This window comes from Trachemys scripta, chromosome 1 (assembly GCF_013100865.1).
Source record: "Trachemys scripta elegans isolate TJP31775 chromosome 1, CAS_Tse_1.0, whole genome shotgun sequence".
NCBI classification, from domain to species: domain Eukaryota; kingdom Metazoa; phylum Chordata; order Testudines; family Emydidae; genus Trachemys; species Trachemys scripta.
The window spans coordinates 252,278,741-252,303,203 of NC_048298.1; the positions used below are offsets into that span (position 1 = coordinate 252,278,741).

Sequence of the window (24,463 nt, forward strand, 5' to 3'; positions counted from 1 at the left end):
GGTTAGCAAAGAATTACAAACCAAGTTTAGAAGTCATGCATCAAAAATGTTCATTCCACAACAAGTGTTAATCTCATTAATGTGGTGGACAGACAATCAAAATGCAAGGAAGGGTACACTTTTCAATCCCCCTACAATGTCAGTATTACTGACCATGGATGCATCTATTCTGGGGTGGGGAGCCCATTTGACCAACCAGTTGTTGGTCAGAGATCACCGGTCAGCAATATTTTAGAACTGAGAGCAATCAGACTAACTCTAAGGTCTTTTCTGCTTCAACTCAAAAACAAAGCAGTTCAGGTCGTAAGAGACAATATGGCAGCATTATATTATCTAAACAATACTCCTGGGGGGATTCTGCGGGACTGTATGGCCACAGAAAATGCCTCTCCCCCACTCCCTGGCAGAATTGCTGTGCTTCCCTGCAGAAAATGGCAGGAAAGTCACACAGGGGGATGACTATGTGTGCAGTTTTTTGGAGGGGGATTGCCCTCCCACCAACAAAGGCAAGGCATGGGAGGGCACATGGAGTTATGTGCCACTATCACCCCCACCCATATTTCTGCAAGCACTGAAGGAGGCTGCGTCTGGGCTTCACTGATTCNCAACCAGCTGCACATGAACCCCCACCCCATCATGCCCCACTCCCCTAGCACTCAGACCCCCCCCACCGAGCCCCCACACCCAGAGCCCCCACCAAGTCGCATCTTCCCACACTCAGACCCCCCCACTGAGCCCCAACCACCTTCACCTGGATCCTCTGCAGAGTCCCATTGCCCCTGCACCCGGAACCGCCCAACGAGCCCATATGCATCCAGACCTCCCACTGAGCCGGCCACACACAGATTACCACACATGGATACCTCTCACCTGACACCCGGCTCCCCCCACACTAAGCTCCTCCACACTTGGATCCTGCTGGGCTGAGCCTGCCCACTCACAGCTGGAGAGGGGCAGGGCCAATGCAAGGGCCTTGGGTGTTTCTGGGCAGGCCCAGGGCCCTTGCACTATGTCAGGGGCAGCTTCACTGCCGAATCCCTGTACTGGGGGAGGTGGGGACTTCAGGGTGATCTCCCATCTCAATGCAGCCAGTGGCCTGTGTCCCCACTGTCATGCTGGAGCCACATTTATTTATTGACAAATACAATTTGCAGAATTTTAAAATATTGTACACATAATTTTTAATTTTTTGGCACAGAATTCCCTCAGGAGTAAAACAAGCAACGGGGGGACCCATTCTGTGAAGTTATGCAGGGATGCCAAGAGTCTTTGGAAGTACTGTATACAACACAATATTCATCTAGTAGCAATTCACCTAGCTGGGGAACAGAATACCCTTGCGTACCATCTGAGCAGGTCATCAGATCAGATGCACAAATGGTCCTTGTTGGGCGAAGTGGTGAATCACCTCTTCAGTTTATGGGGGAACCTGATAATAGACCTGTTTGCATCCACAAACAACAGGAAATGCCAGAGATATTGTTCCAGGGCAGGCAGAGACAAGAAATCAGTATTGGATGCTTTTCTGATCCACTGGGACCATGGTCTACCGTATGCTTGTCCCACATTTCCCCTTATTTAGAAAGTGATAAACAAGATAAGACAGGACAAAGCCAGTGTGATTTTAATAGCACCACCATAGCCCAGGCAGCAATGATGTTTATATATGATGCATCTGTCACGAGAATTAGTGCAGGGATCGGCAACCTTTGGCACGCGGCTTGCCAGGGTAAGCACCCTGGTGGGCTGGGCCGGTTTGTTTACCTGGCGCGTCTGCAGGTTTGGCTGATCGCGGTCCCCACTGGCTGCGGTTCGCCGTCCCAGGCCAATGGGGACTGCGGGAAGCGGTGCAGCCTGAGGGATGTGATGATATGAGAATTGGAAGGTTGATAAGGAACTGGTTAAAGGGGTTAAAGGAACTGAAAGGTGATCTGTTAGGCTGGAGGGAGGTTATTAATGGAGTTCCTCAGGGATCGGTCTTGGGACCATTTTTATTTTTTAGACATTTTTTGTGACCTTAGCACAAAAAGTGGGAGTGTGTTAATAAAATCTGCAGATGACACAAAGCTGGGCGGTATTGCCAATAAGGAGGAGGACCAGAATATCATACAGGAAGATCTGGACAAACTTGAAAACAGAAATAATAGAAATGAGATGAAATGTATTAGTGGAAAGTGCAAGGTCATGCCCTTGGAGACTAACAACAAGAATTTTTGCTATAAACTGGGGACTTGATGGTATGATGGGATAGCCTAATTTTGGCAATTAATTGATCTTTGATTATTAGCAGGTAAATATGCCCAATGGTCTGTGATGGGATGTTAGATGGGGTGGGATCTGAGTTACTACAGAGAATTCTTTCCTGGCTGCTGGCTGGTAAGTCTTGCCCACATGCGCAGGGTTTAACTGATCGCCATATTTGGGGTTGGGAAGGAATTTTCCTCCAGGTCAGATTGGCAGAGGCCCTGGAGGTTTTTCACCTTCCTCTGCAGCGTGGGGCCTGGGTCACTTGCTGGAGGATTCTCTGCACCTTGAGGTCTTTAAACCACGATTTGAAGACTTCAATAACTCAGACATAGGTTAGGGGTTTGTTACAGGAGTGGGTGGATGAGATTCTGTGGCCTGCATTGTGGAGGAGGTCAGACTAGATGATCATACTGGTCCTTTCTGACCTTAAACTCTATGAGACTTATCAGTTGGAAGTAACAGAGAAGAAGAAAGACCTGGGTGTATTGGTTGATTATGGGATGAGCTGCCAATGTGGTGCAGCCTTGAAAAAAGCTAATGCTGTCCTAGGATGCATCAGGTGAGCTATTTCCAGTAGAGACAGGGAAGTGTTAGTACCATTATACAAGGCACTGATGAGACCTCATTTAGAATACTGTGTGCAGGTCTGGTCTCCCATGTTCAAGAAAGATGAATTATAATCGGAATAGGTGCAGAGAAGGGCTACTAGAATGATCAGAGGAATGGAAAACCTCTCCTATGAGAGGAGACTCAAAGAACTTGGCTTGTTTAGCCTAGCGAAAAGAAGGCTGAGGGGAGATATGATTGCTCTCTTTAAATGCATCAGAGGGCTAAATATCAGGGAGGGGGAGGAGTTATTTAAGTTAAGCACCAACGTTGACACAAGTGCAAATGGATATAAACTGGCCATCAACAAGTTTAGGCTTGAGATTATATGAAGGTTTCTAACCATCAGAGGAGTGAAGTTCTGTAACAGCCTTCTCAGGAGAATGGGGATGGGAGGACGCAAAAAACTCACTTACTTCAAGACTGAGCTTGATAAGTTTGTGGAGGGGATCATATGATGGCATGTAGCTAATCTGCAACTGCTAGTAGCAAATATCCCCAATGGCCAGTGATGGGACACTAGATGGGCTCAGAGTCACTACAGAGAATTCATTCCTGGTGTCTGGCTGGTGGGTCTTGCTGAAATGCTCAGGATCCAACTGACTGCCATATGTGGGGATGGGAAGGAATTTTCCCCTGCATCAGATTGGCAGAGACCCTGGGAGTTTTTTGTCTTTCTCTGCAGCATGGGGCACGCAGGTCACTTACAGGTTTCAACTACTGTAAATGTTGGATTCTCTGCAATTTGAAGTCTTTAAATCATGATTTAAGGACTTCAGTAATTCAGCCAGAGGTCATGGGTCCATTACAGCAGTGGGTGGGTGAGGTTACATGGCCTGCAATGTGCAGGCGGTCAGAGCAGATGATCATGATGGTCCCTTCTGGCCTTAAAGTCTATAAGCCCATTAGAAGGCAGGTCCTGATTCAACTTACACTGTCTTGGGGACCTGATGAACCTGAAGAAATGGGAACTGGGTGTGGTATTTTGTACTCTTCCTTATGGTAATAGTAGGGATATATACTATATTTGATCCTTTACCCTGATTATAAGGTCAATATGTGGAGTGCCTTATGTGGTCTTTGGGATGTCCATAACTAAGCATCAAACATTCATAGTAATAATTTGTATCACTTATTTCTTAATTCCTATATGTAGGATCATAGAGTTGTAGCACTGGAAGGGACCTCAGGAGATCATCTAGTGCAGTCCCCTGCACTCATGGCAGGGCTAAGTGTTATCTTGAGCATCCTGGACAGGTGTTTGTCTAACCTGCATTAAAAATCTCCAATGACAAAGATTCCACAACCTCTCTAGGCAATTTGTTCCTGTGCTTAACTACCCTGACAGTTAGGAAGTTTTTCCTAATGTCCAACCTAAACCGTCCTTATTGCAATTGAAGCCCATTGGTTCTTGTCCTAGCCTCAGAGGTAAAGAGAACAATTTTTCTCCCTCCTCCTTGTAACAAGCTTTTATGTGCTTGAAAACTGTTATCAGGTTTCCTCTCAGGCTTCTCTTTTCCAGACTAAATAAACTCAATTTTTTCAATCTTCCCTCATAGGTCATGTCTTCTAGATCTTTAATCATTTTTGTTGCTCTTCTCTGGATTTTCTCCAATTTGTCCACATCTTTCCTGAAATGTGGCACCCAGAACTGGACATAGTACTCCTGTTGAGGCCTAATCAGCATGGGGTAGAGCGGAAGAATTACTTCTCGTGTCTTGCTTACAACACTTCTGCTAATACATCCCAGAATGATGTGTTTTTTTTTGCAACAGTTATACTATTGACTCATATTTAGCTTGTGATCCACTATGACTCACAGATCCCTTTCTGCAGGACTCCTTCCTAGGCAGTCATTTCCCAATTTGTATGTGTGCAACTGATTGTTCCTTCCTAAGTGGAGTACTTTGCATTTGTCCTTATTGAATTTCATCCTGTTTGGTCATCAGACCATTTCTCCAGTTTGTCCAGATTATTTTGAATTTTAATCCTATCCTCCAAAGCACTTGCAACCCCTCCCAGCTTGTTATTGTCTACAAACTTTATAAGTATACTCTCTATGCCATTATCTAAATCAAAGGTCCTCAAACTGTGGGCTGCCACCCCAGGGGGATGTGGAGGAATGTTTGGGGGGGGCACTGCTGGGGCCCGGGCCAGCCCCCATGGGGGCTGGGGATGGAGTGCCATCCAGTTCTGCTCCATGCTGACTGTTACTTATCACTTTATTATCTTCTAGGTGATTGCTTAATTATGTGCTCCATTATCTTTCCAGGTTCTGAAGTTAATCTGACTGGTCTGTAATTCCCCATGTTGTCCTTATTTCCCTTTTTATTGATGGGCACTATATTTGCCCTTTTCCAGTCCTCTGGAATCTCTCTTCCATGACTTTTCAAATATAATTGATAATGGCTCAGATATCTGCTCAGTCAGCTCCTTGAGTATTCTAGGACATATTTAATCAGGCCCTGGTGACTTGAAGACATCTAACTTGTCTAAGTAATTTTTAACTTGTTCTTTCCCTATTTTAGCCTCTGATCCTACCTCATTTTTATTGGCATTCAGTCTAACTGCTTAGATACTGCATAGCAACCTAATTGCTAAAGCTCCCCTCCCCCCTAGCTTCTTTCTTGCAATCCTGTGGTGTGGTACCATTTGTGGTTACTCATTTGTCTCTGAGAATGACAGTGCAAAATAACTGTAGATCAGATATCACCTTAGTCCTACACTATATAGCTGAATCACAGCCTCTAGCATACAACAGGCCATCAGTTATAGCAAGCCTAATAACTCATTTGCTTATGTTTATATATTTGCCCTCCAAGCATGTTCCAAGCTAATAAGCAATACATTCCATGTCAATCTCTGTTTTGAATCTCTGCTCATGAAATACTGCAGGACTAGCTGCATTGTGTTCATAACGCTCATCACCAGACTGGTCAGCAGCTCAGGATCCATGTTGTCAGGCAGAGATGGCGGGCACACAGTTTACATGGACTTTTGGAAAACGGCACAGATAGGCAGAGTAAGAAAAATGGCACAAAATGAAGTAGGAAGCCCATGGAATGGTGGGACGGAAAGAACTGCATCACGGGACAGTGAGCATGTTCCCATGATGCACTACGATCTGTTCCCAGAGATTCCAGCGGCAGAGGGTGGTGAGTTGCACAATGGGATAGTTACCTACAATGCAACACTCTCTTTATCATTGCAAGAGCGACGACTGTGGATGTGTTCCGCCAACACAAGGAGCATTGTGTGGACATGCACAACCGATGGCATTAAATGACTTATGATCATCGATATTACTTAAGTCCACTTAACTCTGTAGTGTCGACATGGCCCCACTCTCTCTGCTATCACTTACAAATTGTGGACCACGTTATCAATACTCAGTGCCCATAATTGGGGCCATATTTTACAGTGCTCAGTACTCAGCAACTCCCACTATGACACTTCTGGCAAGATTTTCAGAAGAGCTTTTTTAATATACTGAATTTTTTGAAAATCTGGCCACTTATTTTGATGTCTAAATGGGAGCTGAGCTCTTAGAAAAATATGTCCCTTTGTTAATCGGTCCATTTCTTCCTAATTGCATTTTTACTATGTCTTTTATTAATATTAATACTGATAGCACACTTTGTAATGTATTTGCAAAACACTTCCCTTAACAATCATTCTACATTTAAAACTTCACAATTTGAACATTTTAATTATTAAGTTTTATATTTGTGAGTGAGCTAGCTGAATAGCAGTTTTCTCTTATATTTTTAAACTTGAAAAGCCTAATCAGGTCAGACAGAGTAAATCTTTTGGCTAGTATTGCATCCATATTCTGCTTAGCTGAGGTTAGCTTCTTTCTTTCCATATTATATAGTGAATGGCTCTCAGGCCGTGAAATGTGTCCCCGTATACTTTCTCGTGACATATATTTATAACTCCATGAGGCATTGCAAGATTTCTCTTGACTCTTTGATGAAGATTCAGCAGCTTTGAAATGTCTGGTTACATGTTTTTCTACACGCCTAGCATAATTAAAATAAGGTGTCTGTGTCCCCTCACAACCAGATGTGTCTCCTGAGTGACCCACAATTGGCGGAGCTTGGAATTAAAGGTTATTTATTTTCCTTGGATTTCTGGCAGAGGAAGTATTTTATACAGGTCTAGAAATAATTCAGGATAGGACATTGACAGAATTAGAGCAGGGCAGTGCCTTTGGCGATATTGGAGTGCCAGAAAATATCATCTTTATATCTGGAGCCGGGTGAAATTTTTGGGATGAAAAAACCACCAACAACAGTTTTGAGTTGACCAAAACTATTTGCGAATTTGGGTCAAATCTGGCAAATAGATTTGGCCAAAAAAATGAAGAAAATTTTTGAAAAAGTCAAAATGTTGGGTTTTTTTTTTTTTTTACATTTTCAAAATAAAATGTTTATACTTCTAAATCAACCCCACCCTCAAAAAAATTAATTTCAGAAGCAGAATGTTTTAACTCAAATTGAACTTTTTCAGGGGTTTTTCCCTTCATTTCTGTGAGAAACTGAAAAAAAATTCTGGTTTGGGGTTGAACCCGAAATGAGGAATTTTTTTTTTCTGTTTCTGCATTTTTCAGTTCTGCCACTGAATGCAAAATCAGTTATTCCCTCAGTTCTATTTCTATCCAAAGCACTTTAGTTAACTACCCAAAGTTATTCATGAAGACTGTGTTGGAGATGATAATGAAGTATATAGTTATTTTGCTTTTTGAGATTTAGATGTTTTGTCTGATAGTGGACAATTCCTTAGTATGTGTGTGGGATTTCAGTCTCTAGCTTAATGTTTTACATTTTGGTTTGTCTAGTTTACATGCTATAGTTTATAGAGTTTGGTACATTTGGAAGATAAATATTATGTAGGCGATTCCAGTTTTAAGAAAATTCTCTAACAGGGATAACTCTGGACCATATCCGCCATTTAATGATTTAATTGGACAGATCACTAGAATTGTTGTATAAAGCTGTTAAAAGATTTTAAGAATTGTTATTACTTCCATCTCTTTTTAGTCCCAAAATATTATTATAAAAGTGTGTCCCATAGTGATACAAATTTACCTTATTTTCTGACTTTATTTTCGTAAGTGTCATTTCTAATGTATATTTCCTTGCTATAAATTTTGTGACTCGTTTTTTTTTGATGGGAAATTTTAAGCTCTTCTACTTAGTCAGAATTCCACTCCTTTTAAAAGGGACTGATTGTCAAAATATTCTTTATTTCCTGCTTTCTATGCTGGTAAGAGTATACAGTACCCAGTGTCTGGACAGTGGAGAGGAAGGAAGGGGGTGAGGACTTGAGAGACCAGTGTTCAGTTCCCTGCTCTGCCACAGACTTCCTGTGTAACGTTGGGCAAGTCACCTTGGGTACATCTACGCTGCAATTAGACACCCATGGCTGGCCTGTGCCAGCTGATTGGGCTCATGGGGCTCAAGCTAAAGGGCTGTTTAGCTGCGGTGTAAATGTTTAGGCTCAAGCTGGAACCCAGGTTCTAGGACCAGTGAGGTGGGAGTGTCCCAGAGCTCAGGCTGCAGCTCGAGCCCCAACTTCTACATTGACATAGGCCAGCTGCGGTTGTCTAATTGCAGTGTAGACATACCTTGAGTCTCTCTGTGTCTCAGTTCCTTATCTGTAAAATCAGGGTGACTTCTTACCTCTCAGGGGTTGTGAGGATAAATATGGTAAAGACTGTGAAGTGCTCAGTTACCACAGTAATAGGGTGGGGGAGGCTTGTAAGTACCCGAGAAATCAAAGTAATATATAAGTAAATTAGTCTTTCTGCTCCATTGACTGAATATAAAAATTTGTATTGTATATTTAAATAGGTGGTTGAATCCTTTATTTGTTACTGGTCACAAACGAAAGCTTGAAGAAGATGATATGTATAAAGTACTGGCTGAAGATGCATCAGAGAGGGTTGGAGAGGAGTTGCAATGGTAAGGAAAAAATCAACACTTCATGTAGTCACGTCTTCACTGTGAAGATGAGTGCTCTGGGATGAAAACATATACAGTAATTCCTCACTTAACATCCTCCCAGTTAATGTTGTTTCACTATTAGGTTGCTGATCTATTAGAGAACATACTCCTTTAAAGTCCTGCAATGTTCCCTCATAATGTTGTTTGGCTCCCCCCATTCCACCCGCCTGGCGCTCTTGCCGGGAAGTAGGGTCGGGGCGCGGGGACTTGCCCTGCTCTGCCCATCCGACATTCCAGCCAGGGTGCAGGCAAGCCTCTCCACCTTCCTCCCCCCCCGCCCCACGTCCTGACCACGCTCCCTGGCTGGAACACTAGGCGGGCGGAACAGGGCAAGCCCACGCACTCCAACCCCGCTATCCCCCTGCCTCAACCAAGCTTCACAATCATCATTGGTGAGTACCGTATTAAATTGTTTGTTAAAAATTATTTAAAACTTATACTGTGTATGCATAAAATGTCTTTTGTCTGGTGAAAAAAATTTCCCTGGAACCTAACTCCTCCCCCCCCCATTTACATTAAGTCTTATGGGGAAATTGGATTCGCTTAACATCATTTTGCTTAAAGTTGCATTTTTCAAGAACGTAACTAGGACGTTAAGTGAGGAGCTACTGTAAAAGGATTTGCATTATCATCTTTTCTTCAAAGCTGCTTAATTTGAATGGCACTCTACAAAATGCCTGGAATTGAAGATTCTGTACTCTGACATTCCAATAATTATATCTTAATAAAACAATCCTATGCTGTGGTACAGATATATTTTGCAACTTACTTTCTTTACAGAGACAGGGGAACAGGTTTGTGCTTTCTACCTTTTTGCTTGAAAAACAGAACAAACTGAATAAGTAGGGGCAACAACATTCCCTTGGTAAAGGTGAAATATGCCACTGATTGACAGAGAGGGTTTAGCTGCACAGGACATCTAAGGGCTTATCTTCACTAGGATTTTTTTGCACTGGAATAGGTCCAGTGGTATGAATAGGGTTGGCAGAACTTGATTTTTTTTTATAACTTGATAGTTAATATTAATGTTTGTTTTTAAATACTTTGAAAATTTAAACTGATAAAAATAAAAATCATGCAAAATTATGGGCTTTAAGCTTTTTCCAGTTTTTATTGATTTGAAATTTTCACAGTTGTGGGAAGTTTTGGGAGGATCAGACAATAGGAGGGGTCAGACAATAATTATTTAATGACAGACTCTGAGATTCAAAAAGTTAAAGCTTTATAGTTGTTAAAACACAAATTATCAACATCACATGTGTAAGTGATGTGGGGGAGGGATAGCTCAGTGGTTCAAGCATTGGCCTGCTAAACCCAGGGTTGTGAGTTCAATCCTTGAGGGGGCCACTTAGGGGTCTGGGGCAAAAAATCAGTACTTGGTCCTACTAGTGAAGGCAGGGGGCTGGACTTGATGACCTTTCAAGGTCCCTTCCAGTTCTAGGAGATAGGATATCTCCATTAATTATTATTATTAAGTATACACAGTAAATATACCTAAATCAAACTTCTAAGTTTTCAAACAGCATTTTCTTACTCTGCCTATCTGTAAATTTCTGTTGTTATCAATGGAAATATTTTTTGTTGGCTTGTGTGTGTAGGGTGAAACCAATTGTCTACTGACATTTACTGATAAAAATCTAATCCTTTCAAGGTAGGTATAAATATCCTTTTTCAAGGCAGGCTTAAAGGTTAAGAGAGTCCGTTCCAGTCATTTGCTGGGATCATGGACCAAGAGTGTATCTTTATTATAACATGTTTTAAGAGAATAACAGTTCATGCAAGTAATTTTCTTTCTTGAGGCTCCTACAGGAACCTCATCAGTACCTCTGTTACAGGAGAGAGGTTTTTATTACATAGTAACTTGAAACAAGCAGTGTTTCAATATATCCGCAGAAGGCTTTCCTACTGAAAGATTCTCTCCTCTCTACCAGAGGAGTGGTGGCGTGGCCTCTTAACTTTCTGCTGTTACATGAGGAGAGGCAGCTATGGAGGAGGTGGATGGAATCTTCTGAAAGATCTAATTGTCACTCTTAACTTGGGAGTTAAGATTGGGAGCAAGGACTTCTCTGTAAAGGAGAAGGAGCAAGGAGTAGCGACAACTTCTTTGAACCTGAGTTAGCTAGAGCAGAAGTAGTAGTTAAATTGATAATCCCCTTGGAATGCAGCATTTAACATCTATTCAGCAGATCATTGCAGAATTCCAAGAGTATTAGCATAGAAGAACCCAATTATGGTGGAAGTGAATATCAATTTGAGTGAGTTCTCATTATAATCAAAGTGAAAATCCACTGACGTGCCTTGAAGAGTTCAGGGCTTTCACTATAAAGGAGGGTGAAGTCTTTCCAGTGTCTCTTGCAGTAATTGCACTTCCTTCCCATGTGGTCAGGAAAAATGCTTGCATAGACATAATGGGATATTTAGCAGAATCTATGGGTCTATATGTGCATTTTCACTTTCTATTCTACTTGACAACACACAAGGAGAGTCATTTGTAAATCATAGAATCACAGAATTGTCAGACTGGAAGGGACCTCGAGAGGTCATCTAGTTCAGTCCCCTGCACTCATGGCAGGACTAAGTATTATCTAGACCATCCCTGACAGTTGTTTGTCTAAATTGCTTGTAAAACTCCAATGATGGAGATTGCACAACCTCCCTAGGCAATTTATTGCAGTGCTTAATGTTATATCCTTGGAGGCAACAGTTTTGGGAAGAAATCACTTGAGACACAGAGAGCTGTAAACCTTAAAAGCAGCCATTTATTGCCACACACTGAACTAACCAAAAACCAGTCAAAACTGGCTGGGCTATCCCCTAATAATCTAACTCAATTGCCATAGCAACAACAAGATTATATTACCACTACAACCAAATACACAACACTTAACCACCCTGACAGTTAGGAAGTTTCTCCTAATGTCCAATCTAAACCACACTTGCTACAGTTTAAGCCCATTGCTTCTTGTCCTATCCTCAGAGGTGAAGGAGAACAATTTTTCTCCCTCCTCCTTGTAACAACCTTTTATGTGCTTGAAAACTGTTATGTCCCCTCTCAGTCTTCTCTTCTCCAGACTAAACAAGCCCAGTTTTTTCAGTCTTCCCTGATAGGTCATGTTTTCTAGATTTTTAATAATTTTTGTTGCTCTTCTCTGGACTTTCTCCCATTTATCCACATCTTTCATGAAATGTGACACCCAGAACTGGACACAACACTCCATTTGAGACCTAATCAACCCAGAATAGAGTGAAAGAATTACTTGTGACTTGCTTACAGCACTCCTGCTAATACAGTACATCCCAGAATGGTGTTTGCTTTTTTTCAAACAGTGTTACACAGTTGACTCATATTTAGCTTGTGATTCACTATGACTCCCAGATCCCTTTCTGCAGGATTCCTTCCTAGGCAATCATTTCCCATACATGTGTGCAACTGATTGCTCCTTCCAAATTGAGTACTTTGCATTTGTCCTTAGTGAATTTCATCCTATTTACTTCAGACCATTTCTCCAGTTTGTCCAGATTATTTTGAATTTTAAACCTATGCTCCAAAGCACTTGCAACCCCTACAAGTTTGATATCATCCGCAAACTTTATAAGTATACTCTCTATGCCATTATCTAAATCATTGATGAAGATATTGAACAGATCCAGACCCAGACCCAGAACTGATCCCTGCGGGACCCCACTCGATATGCCCTTCCAGCTTGACTGTGAACCATGATAATTACTCTCTGGGAGAGGTTTTCCAGCCAGTTATGTACCCACCATATAGTAGCTCCATCGAGGTTGTATTTCCTTAGTTTGTTTATGAGAATGTTGTGTAAGACAGTATGAAAAGCCTTACTAAAGTCAAGATATACCACATCTACCACTTCCCAATATCCACAGGGCTTGTTAACCTGTCAAAGAAAGCTATTGAGTTGGTTTGACATGATTTGTTCTTGACAAATCCATGCTGACTGTTACTTATCTCTTTATTATCTTCTAGGTGATTTCTTAATTATTTGCTCCATTATCTTTCTGGGTACTGAAATTAATCTGACTGGTCTGTAAATCCCCAGGTTGTCCTTATTTCCCTTTACATAGATGGGCACTTTATTTGCCCTTTTCCAGTCCTCTGGAATCTCTCTTCCATGACTTTTCGAAGATAATCGCTAATAGCTCAGATATCTCCTCAGTCAGCTTCTTGTGTATTCTAGGATGTATTTAATCAGGCCCTGGTGACTTGAAGATATCTAATTTGTCTAAGTAATTTTTAACTTGTTCTTTTCCTATTTTAACCTTTGATTCTACTTTACTTAAGCAAGCAGCCTTCACTACTGCGAGACTAAGGCTTATAGAAACTTCACAAAATCCAACAAACTGCACTGTGGAGTCTGTCATTTTACCCTATTCTCCTCCCCTCCCCGTCCTCCGAGGATAAGAAAAAATATCTCAGTAATCAAGATAATATCTTTCTGGCAGCTATTCCGCTCGCTCAAAGTTAGCGTGCCATCTTTTAACAGGTTTGAGACCTTGGTGTATTCGCAGTTTTTGGATCAACAGGGTCTCGGTGCACAGCAGAATGCACTTAACCTCCAGAAACGAGGGAGGCACCTTATGTGAAAATCCCGTGCTTCAACAATTGTAGAGTGTTGCTGGTGTATTCTTGATCACGTTATATGAACAGAATGATCACTTGTGTTCTTACTGTCTTTTGATTCGGATTTGAACAGCCCAGCCCTGCCACAATGCAAAGGTCAAGCACAGTCACAGTCCCTGCCTTAGGAAGGAGCACATGCTGGGGAAGCCTGGGCACCACAAGTGGTGCAATCCACCCGATGATGTTGTGCACCATCACATTGTTCTTTCTGCCTGTGTGTTATCCTCCTTCCTCCACCCTGAGTCCATCTTGAGTCCACTTTTTAGAGTGTAGTCCCTTAACTGATGAGCTTGTTTATTTGTTCTGTGTTTGTACAGCACCTAGCACAATAACGTCATGGTTCATGACTGGGGCTCCTAGGCAATATGATAATGCAAATAATAATAATAATAAAAAAATTCCACTTCCCCTTCACCTAAGTACGTGACCAGGTGAAGATAAGAGAGTGTGCTTCACAACCTAACGAACTGTGGATGTGCACACTGCTCTGTTCTTCTTGGAGCTCAAGAGGGATTTTGCTGAGGTGGAGCATCTGCACACTGCCTCAGTTCAGGCCAGTGCCAGGAAGGCTTATTGTGACTTAGCCCTTAACTTAGCTTAACTGGCTCACTCTGATCCAGGCTAAGAACAAACCAAGGACTGTGACTTGCTAGTTCTGCCTTTGTTGTACATTTCTATAAATCAGCAGCTAGTCCAAGGTTTGTTGATATTATCAGTGTGTTCTTGAGCACAGAGGAACAAAATGAGCCTGTAATGCTAACCACAGGCTTTCATGGGCCAGCAAAAATAAATAAATAAATAAATAAAAAAGATTATTTTGGTGTCAGGTTCTTAAAGAGAAAGTATTTGATTGTGCAGGATGTGGAGTGACTGACCAGATGACTTGGCAGACCTAACTCTCTGTTTTACAACTTTAGCAAATGATGTTCTCTTTCTGTTGATTTTTAAGTTAGACTTTTCTTGTCCACCAGTCTCATTTTACTTTATTTTCTAGGTACTGGGATAAAGAGGTGCAAAAAGCTAAAAAAGAAGCAAGAACGCCCCATTTAACAAAAGCAATCCTACTTTGTTATTGGAAATCCTATTTAGCTTTGGGATTTTTCACATTGATCGAGGTAAGAGATGGAAAATACAATACAAAGTATCTTTGGATATCTTTTTACCCAATAGCAATGTAAATCTTGTCCAATAGGCATTTGTAATGAATGATGGTGATTTCATTCTGGGACCCAACTCTTTCCCTATTTATAATTTCTTTCTGTCAGATAATAGCAGCCATAAACTCTGTACTTTTGTTTTTCAGAGGCTAGAATGTCTCTCCTTAAGCATCTCTCTCTCTCTTGCTCTCATAAAAATACAATAGGGCCACACTGACTACTAGAAGTTGAAAACACTGGGTTAGAGTCTCCTTTCAGTTACAACTGCATAAGAGTGGGATTACACTGGTATAACTGAATGCACATCATCTCTGTGATATTGTCAGCCCCCCTCCCTCCCCGCCCCTTCAAGGAGTTGTTTCTGAACGCATATATGCTGCTGGTCTGTACATTACAGTATCCATAGGTTAGTGGGATGAATCATAAAAAAATCTTTTTGCTAAATGTAACTATGTCACAAAAAAGTACCATGTGATCTTCAGAAATTAAAGGAGATCTGTATTTATGTAACTTGTTATGATAACATGAAAGATTTTATTGGTGGTTTTGAGAACTTTTGAAAAGTTTTAAATATTTTAATTTTAATTCAGTTAAAATACATGTGTTAATACAGAAGTCCATTTCTTCTGAGTTATATGGCAATAAAAACTGGCCTGGGTATTTAAACCAAGATAATAAAGGAAGAAGGATGTGCCAGAAAGTTCTTACTTGCCTTGGAAGAAACTTGGATAGAAAATTACAGAATAAATAATTTCTATTTGTTTCTCTCCCCCCCCCCCTTTCTTTTAGGAAACACTCAAAGTAATTCAACCCGTCTTTTTGGGAAAAATTATTAATTATTTTGAATTTTTTGATCCTCTTGATACTGCTGCTTTGAATTTTGCCTACGGCTATGCAGCTGCTTTGTCTGTATGTACATTGATTTTAGCCATAACCCACCACTTGTATTTTTATCATGTACAACGGGCTGGCATGAAATTGAGAGTAGCGATGTGTCACATGATTTATCGGAAGGTAAGTAACCTTTTATTTTTCAAATGTATGTGTATATAAGTTAGCTATTCTCGTAATCAATCAGTTTAAAATTAAGTATTTGAATTATTTTTCACTCTTGCAATAGTTCTGAAGTCATGGCATTTGAAGGAATAGGGTATAAGTCTGTATTAATGAAAATCAGGGTTAGCATATATATGTATTGATTTTTTTTTTATACTGCTCTCAACGGTATATGGATGCCTATATAATGTTGTAGGCTATTGCCTGGGGTCCAGAGGATATGGGAAAAAGGAGCTGCTGAGTGTTGTGTGCTTGTTCTCCTCCACTCTAGAGATGCATTGGGAGAAAATGGGCCCCTCCCCCCCCCGGCCCGCCGCCTTCCTGTCTCAGAAGGGAGGAGTTTGATCAAACCAGTAGGGGAATAGCCAGCTCCTGGAAGGAGGCGCTCATGTCCAGACAGACTGGAGCCAAGCCCCTCCTTATGCCTCAAAGTGCATGTGGGATTGTGCTTGGGGGAGGGGCTTCTCTGCCTCCCTTTGACCAGCCAGGGAGGGCATTAGGGGAGCTGATTGGCTCTCACAGCTCCCGCCTCTCAATTTAAAGCCTCCCTAGGGGTCACTTGCAGTATTGCTGCCCCACCCTCCCTGTAGTTGAGCTATATTGAGCTGTCTTTCCGGGATGCCACGAGTCTGACTGATCACCAGTTCCTGGGATGAGGAAGGATTTTTTTTTCTTGGCAGGTCCAGAGGGTTTTCACATATTTCAGGTTAAAAGGAGTAAGACTAGGATGGGAATTTAACACTAGGAGGAATACAGAAATGTTAGTCCATTGCAACATGAGCCTGGTGTCCAGTGTGAATAAAGGCTCCAAGGGCCAGGTCCCACAGGTAAAGGAGACCTGGGATGTGGTTAGTGAACCTGTTGCTGTAAGAAGGGGAAACCTGAAGTCTTTGCAGACTGAATTCACCTTTAGTACCCTTTATCTGCCCCGTGGAGGGGAGGGTGAGAGGAGTCAGAAATGAGGTGAGTCCTAGGGTTTAGGCTGAAGAGGGTTTGCCCCGAGTTATTGGTTATAGTGAGAGTCCCGTGATTCTCTTCTGGACCCAATTAAATGCTTGGTATGTGAGCAGGGGTGAGGAGATAGCACTCCTCCCCATCGTTAAGTTGCTAAAGTTGTGGCCTATCACTTAATTTTACCCCTGTGTCTGCATTTCTTTCACCTACATGTGCTGATGATCCTGTAGCAGTCACCATCTAGGGAGAGGAGCCAGGTGATCAGTGGAACAGAAGCAGAAGTAGCAACTACCAGGCCAGAGCAGGCAGGGAAAGTAGCTGGGCAGCTCACAGGATGAAAAGCTGCTTTTGTCCATTGCCAGTGTGGATCTTGAGAAGCGACAGCCTTACTAGCTGTCAGTAGCTTCTTTGTGGCTGGTGGCAGCCTTCAAGCCACGAGGCCTCTCTCTACTTTTACCTCCACGTAGGCAAGCCTGTCAAGAGAAATCTTGGGGCCCCAGCACATCATGGTCACAGTCTTCCCTCCCATTTCACTTTGTTTACGCAAAACACTTTGAGGGGGCCCCCTGACCTCAGGGCCCCAGTACAATAGTCCCTCCTTTTCTCTCCCTCTTATCAGCCCTGCATGTAGGAATCATACAGGAGGTGGCAGAGGGGAGAATGTCCTATCTATATAGTTAGGGGCTCCGATGGTATAACTTAAATTACCTGCCTTCCAAGTTTTTGGAACAGTGCCCTCCTCACCCTTGTCCCAGAAATGAAATTTAGGCAGGGATTAGACATTTAGATTGATTAAAATTCAATCTGAATGTAATCTTTCTTTTTAAGAGGGGAAAAACACTCAACCCTTCCTCTGTTCTAAAACATGTAATTACCCCCACTTAAAGGTAACATTTAGATTACTCCTCTCTCCATCCTCATCTCTGAACTCCATAATTTATAGTAAAGTAAGAGAGAAAAAAGTGGGGAATATTTCTCAGGCCATGTTGGGCTGGTGAATTGTTTTTTATACACATATTTATCCTCCTCCCTCTTCTGATACCTTGGAAATTATCCGCTGGGAACTCAGTTCTAACATGGCACACTACTTTCTTGTACATGAACATATCTCTGAGGAATTAATTTACTATACTGATTATCATAACACACTTTGTTTGAAATTCATGAAATATTTGTATAGCAAGCATTGTTTGTTGCAGTGTTGATATTCACTTGGAGGGCTGAAAGCTTGGAAAGGCAAAATGTTCACATTGTTCACTTTATTTCTAGGCATGATTAAATTGAATATTAATCTGCTTTCATCTCATAAATGTTTACTCCCAAGGGTGAAGGTTGAGGTCATGGTAGAAGACCAATAAACCTTGCAATCAATTATCCTCATTTGAGGTGTATGGATAGGTCATACCTTTTATAAATCCTTCATATACAGTTTTGAAAGAAAAGCTGAATGCTAATTTCCCAATACTTTTTTTGGCATTAATTAATATCTGTAGTAAATATATACTTTAAATGCTAAGTTTCTGTCAGTGGTGGCTGTGTTGTCACTATGTGTGCTAGTTTTGTTAACCATAGTAAATGACAGATTCCTAGTACTGAAGTTCAAATGCTAATTACTTAAATTGTTGTACTCCTTTTCCCTTCATATGAAATAATAGAAAACTAATTTTATCTGTAGAACAAATCATTATCTATTTGTGTTATTAAAACTCCAAAAAGATGTTTTGTCTATACTAAAAAGCATTAGTAATAAGATGCTACACTCAGGAAGTCTGTTGCAATGATGGGACTAGAATCTCTCATGACTAATTCTCAGTCTGATGCTGTAACCCCAAGATCATCAATGCAGTACTTATCTTCAAAATAATAGGCTTCATTTTCTAAGGATTCTCTTCAGTTTGGCAGAAATAAAAAGAACAAAACAGCTCAAGTTCTGAAACCCAGAGATTTTTTGGTTGGGACTGGGTGGGCTAATTACTCTAAAACGTGACAACGGTCCCTTGAGAGGAAATAAACTGGTCTTTTCTACAGTGATATCTCTCCATCTTTCTATACTTGCAACCAACAATTTGGAACAGGGAGAGAACAAAGATCCAAGAAGGGAGACCAGAATTAGTTAACCTGATACTAAAACAAATCCTAATCCAGGGATTGATGTCAATATTATTTAGATGGTATTTCTGATTGGGAGGAGAGTAGAACTGCCTGTAACGGGAAATGGACAAGGGGCCAATGAGCTCATATCTGAAAGAAGGCGGCATTTCGGAAGAAGACAGCTCCAGGAGTAGGATTCACCTTAACTTCTCCACAACAATCATTAATGATTTTATGTATTACCGCCTAGTTTCTCTCCCCCCCGACTCCAAATATAGCCCAGCCACAGTGTTTACAAGGAACTGTGACCATATGGAAAATTCAAAGGGATATTAACCAAACTGTTTTTTTGTGCTAGAAGAGATAAATATTTGACAAATAGAAAAATTTCAAATCAGGGTTTCTTTTTAATGATCTGTAACTCAAAAAACCAACCAAACAAAAAAACACCTTGGTAAATTTTCTTCAATCCCTTCAGAAAATCTCTTTTGCCTTTAGAGCAGGGGTCGGCAACGTTTGGCACGGGAAGCGGCGCGGGCGAGGGATGTGCTGGCTGCAGCTTCCCACCGCCCCCGTTGGCCCGGGACGGTGATCCGTGGCCAGTGGGGGCCGCGATCGGCCGAACCTGCCGCATCAGCAGGTAAATAAACTAGCCCGGCCTGCCAGGGTGCTTACCCTGGCGAGCCGCGTGCCAAACGTTGCCGACCCCTGCTTTAGAGTAAATGTGGCAATTTTCAGGCCAAACTAGCATTGCCAGTCAGTATTTTAGTGGATGGGGAGAGAGCTAAAATAGGGTTTGGTTTTTTTTTTTTTTTTTGATGGAACCTGGTTACAGGCTTAAGGCCATTGCTTGGTGTTTGACATTGCAGCTTCCCTAGACTTAGGTCAAGGCTGGTTCTTTTTGTCAGGAAAACGTAAATGTTTCTCTGAGATTTCTTTTATGACACGTATGATAATTTGAGAGTAGTTAAGCTTCAAGAGTTGCCAATGAAGGGTTCTCCCCTATCCATAACAGTAGCAGAGAATGATAGAATGAACAGCGGGAACTGCTGTAGGTGTGCTCTTGTGTACACCTTCTCCAACCCCTAGACAACCTTTAGAAACTATACTATTAATATGGGAAATATCTGGCTGATTGCTTTCTCAGAGGATATCAGCCTGAATCTTTGTAGGGTGGGCAAGTTGGGGCTGCACTAGTGAAGCAGGTTAACTGGGGTACCTAGAAAAAGGAGGGAGAGTTAGTGAAACATAACACACAAACATAACTACTAAGGCTAGGTCTACACTACCCGCCTGAATCAGCGGGTAGAAATCGACCTCTCGGGGATCGATTTATCGCGTCCCATCGGGACGCGACAATTGATCCCCGAATCGACGCTCTTACTCCACCAGCAGAGGTGGTAGTAAGCGCCGTTGACGGGAAGCCGCAGAGGTCGATTTTGCTGCTGTCCTCACAGCGGGGTAAGTCGGCTGCGATACGTCGAATTCAGCTACGCTATTCGCGTAGCTGAATTTGCGTATCTTAAATCGACCCCCCCCGGAGTGTAGATGTAGCCTAAGACATGTACCTAAGACCACTTCAGACATTTTACTGGCTGAATGGTGGTTTGTCGGTCTTTCCTATTTAGGCCCAGATCCTGAAATCAGTGAGACTACTTTGCTTAAAGCTGAGCACATGCTTATGTCTTTGCAGGATCAGGGCTTTGAGTTGTAAGCTCTTTGCAAAAGAGACTATTTGGAAAGCACCAGCAATATTTTCAGTAGCGATGCAATATAAATAACAACTCCAATAACTATTTGATCTGCCTCTTGAAGATATATTTCAAGTATACAGTGGGCATCATTAAAAGTCTTGGCATTTTTCCCCTGCATCTTCATATTTACAGTACCTGTATTTTGGTATTTGCAGTGTTCTCTATTCTTATCATTGGAAGATTGGGGCAAAGACTCAGCTGGTCAAATTGAGTCTTCAGGATAGAGATTTCCAGTCTAGTTTTGCTCAAGTGTTCTTGACAGAGGGATGCATGTGAAAGAAATGTGCGGAGTTTTTGGTTCAGGTTTAATATTTTGCTATATTAGTTTTATGTTCTGAGTCACTTCTGGAAATGCAGAGGGAAATAGATTTTTAATGTCAATTCTGCTCCTCCCCTCCCCCAGATATTATTCTATATGTTTTCTACTTCATAGCCAAATCTTGATCACCAGCCAGTGTTTAACTAAGGCCTTTAAACTGCAGTTCCAAGAATTCTCATGTGTCTTCATCTTAAAAATACCTCATAATTCATAGCTCTGATGCCAGATTTGTCAATAGTACATCTAGGCTTTAGAAGAGATGATGCAGCTATTCTGATACCATACAATGTGGTAGTTAATTTAAAATAATTTAAGAATGCTTGATTTTTTTTTCTATTTCAGGCACTTCGTCTCAGTAACACAGCTCTGGGAAAAACTACCACAGGTCAAATAGTAAATCTTTTATCAAATGATGTGAACAAATTTGATCAGGTAAGACTTATTATTGGTCTTCTTAGACAATTCTGGTAAGGAGATGAGAGATGGGTCCAAGTTGCAATATTTGAGGGGTATGGGATATGAGGTTTTACTTCACAATAATTTTTAAAGTGACAACTTAGGCTCATAATTTAGTATTGATTTTTAAAGGTGGTTTTACCAAACATATTAATAGCAATAGCTTCTTGAAATTGGAAAAAAAATCTGTTTTCTTTTTGTGTGTAGATATTTCTGCTCTCTTTATAAACCCGGCATAGTGCTGGTGCATGTAAGTGTATTAAAGGGAACTCTGCAATTGACTGAATTATTTGAGATGCTTTTCGTTTTAGTTTTTAAAAGGTTGTGTTGAGTGAACTGAAACACATTTAAAACTCTTCATTTTAGCTTTTAAACTGCAATTCAACCAGGAGTATTGTAATAACTGGGAAACACTTCCATGCTTTATAATAAGGTATCCTGGGCTGAAGTGATAGCCCAAGGCAGTGTTGCTGTTGAATTAATAGGCTTCACCCTAATGTTGTGTGTGTTTTACTAGAATATTTTAAATTTAAACAAAATATTAAAAAATACCCCCACAAAAAACTACATTAAAAGAACATTATTAAAGTTGCAAAGTCAAGCATTCAAAAGTTAGGAAATGCATTATAATCTCTGATTACATCAGCACATACTATATTTTCCACAACCCCTATCAGTTTCAGTGCATAGGAAGGATGGAACTCACTGAATGAACAGGCAGTCAGTATTTTGTTTCATCCTCATCATTCAGTTGTGGCCCTAGGTCTTATTTATTGTGCACTATTCAAACTGTGCCCTGAATACAGATTATTCATTTCCTCATAGGCTCTGTGGTGATGGTCCGTGTGCAATATGTTCAGCACTAGGACCTGTGGGAGGCTGGAGCATGCTCAGTGAGGACAGACTCTTCAGAGATTTAGCCCTTAAACTCTAACAAGTCTCTGCTAAGCATGTGTGAACTGTGATTTTTTTCAAGGGTTTATTACTTGAGCAAATTTGGGTGGATTTTCCTGGAGATGGCAAAAGGCACATTTCTGATAAAGGCCACTCCTTGCCACATTTCAAGTCTCTGCTCCAAAAGAAAAGGGATGCTAGAGCTTCTCAAAGAAAAGGCTGGTGGAATTTTACACATGGGCAAAACATATTTTTCCCTAACCACCTTCTCAGAAATAGCCAGAGGTGAAAGTAAGCCGGTACAGTCTGGTAAGGCGTACCGGCAAGAGTCGATACACCGCTGACTGTACCAGCAGCAGGCAGCTTCCCCAGGCCGGCGATTTAAAGGGCTCAGGGCTCCTGGCAGCAGCTGGAGCCCCAGGCCCTTTAAATCGCCACCAGAGCCCCGGGGGTCCGGCAGCGGGGCTCTGGCGGTGATTTAAAGGGCCCGGGGCTCCGGCTACAGTAGCGGTTGCTGGGAGCCCCGGGCCCTTTAAATCGCCGCCGGAGCCCCAGGGTGCCCAGCCGCCGCCACAGCTACTGCTCCTGCGCTGATTTAAAGGGCCCGGGGCTCCTAGCCGCCGCTACCGCAGCTGGTGACCCAGGCCCTTTTAATCTCGATTTAAAGGGCCCAGGGATTTAAAGGCCCGGCCTCTTCCAGTTGAGGCCCCGCCCCCTGCTCAGGACTCCAGCATACTGGTAGGTCCTTAAAGTTACTTTCACCCCTGGAAATAACTGAACTGGTTTGGCTGAAATTTTCCAAAAATATTCAGCCTGGGTCAGACCCCCACCATGGAAAATGTCAGTGAAAAGATTGTGGTATCCAGTCAGGGTACACAGACAGAGAGAGATACCACTCTGCAGATAATTGTAAGTTTTGTAAATGAAGCAAGAAAATTACAGGACACGTGTTATACTCATGGAATTGTCTTGGAATACAGGATGCTCTAAAGTTACCGGTGCATAATAGTACAGTTTTCCCATTTATGCAAATGCCTGCACTCTAACTAGCTGAGGATGCTGATTTTTAAAACCATTTTTTAGTTCTCTCTCAATAACTGGGCTGTGAATCTCTCTGTCTCTTTCCACTGACTGCCTACCATAATCTTTCTGCAAGCTTATTTTTCAGAATGTCTACCAGAAACAAAAATGGCACCTCAGCTTTATATTCCCTTGAGCGGAAAGCAGAAAACATGCAAACATTTATATTTTAAAATTGAAAATTTATATATATTTATATATACAATTTCCCTGCTGATAAGGGTTTTATTGTTGGTGTTTTTATCTTTTCAATTAATGCTAAAAGCTATTTTTATATCTTAACTGATTGTGCAGGTAACGATTTTCTTACACTTTTTATGGGCTGGACCACTTCAAGCTATAGCAGTAACTGCACTTCTCTGGATTGAAATAGGCCCATCATGCTTTGCAGGAATGGCAATTCTGATTATTCTACTTCCTTTACAAACCTGTATTGGGAGGTTGTTTTCTTCACTAAGGTAAGGTAAACTTTTGTGGTGCACATTATCTGTGCAGGTTTTGAAAGTGCATGTGCTTGGCTGGCCTGATGTCAAAACTGCCATGGACTAGGCCCTTTGTTCAATTTCCAACTGTTTGCCAATATTTTCAGAAAGTAGCACCTAAAATAAGAGATGTGATTTGCAAAAGTGCTGAGCATCCAGTGAATCCCATTAAAGTCACTGGGACCTGCTTGGGTGCCCAATCCTTTTGAAAATCAGGTTGCTTATTTGCTTGCCTACATATGGACTCGGAAGTCTAATATTTTGAAAAATCTTGACCTTGATGTCTTGCTGCATGGGCATTTAGGGACTGGGTTTGTTGTGGACAATGCTGTTGTTCCTTGCAACAGGAAAAAGAGAGTGCCTTGGTTTTTCACAAGGTCTGACCTCTGAGGATGATAAAGATGTTGCAGTCAGAAGCTCTAAAAAGATTCCTATGCAAGGCTCCTCATCTGCAAGAATGGTACCCGTGATTCAGGGTCTTGAAAGTAGGGAGAGGCTGTGAGGAAACAACATGGCGGGGGGAGGGCAGAGGAAGAAATGGGCTCCTTAGGACCTCAGTAGCGGTGCAAGATTTGTAACAGGAAGGGTTTTTATGTATAGTGGCTCTGCAGTATCTTTCCAACCAGATTCAGACCTTATGGCCTCCCCCCACCCCACCAGCTTCTTCCCCCCTCCCCCCAAAATTACATCTTGCGAAAAGTCTGATAGTTTTTCTTA

The 24,463-nt window shown here is 41.7% G+C and overlaps 1 protein-coding gene across 2 annotated transcripts in view; it reads left to right on the forward strand.

Annotated features, from left to right (window-relative positions):
* ABCC4 (ATP binding cassette subfamily C member 4) overlaps positions 1-24,463 on the forward strand; it is a 224,509-nt gene that overhangs the window by 31,611 nt on the left and 168,435 nt on the right. Inside the window, exons 2-6 of one of the 2 annotated variants that reach the window (XM_034758263.1) lie at positions 8,709-8,819; positions 14,498-14,618; positions 15,450-15,674; positions 21,177-21,266; positions 23,559-23,722. In XM_034758263.1, the coding sequence (XP_034614154.1) occupies positions 8,709-8,819; positions 14,498-14,618; positions 15,450-15,674; positions 21,177-21,266; positions 23,559-23,722 (711 nt within the window). The remainder of the gene's footprint in view (positions 1-8,708; positions 8,820-14,497; positions 14,619-15,449; positions 15,675-21,176; positions 21,267-23,558; positions 23,723-24,463) is intronic. The other variant, XM_034758264.1, reaches the window with a different exon arrangement.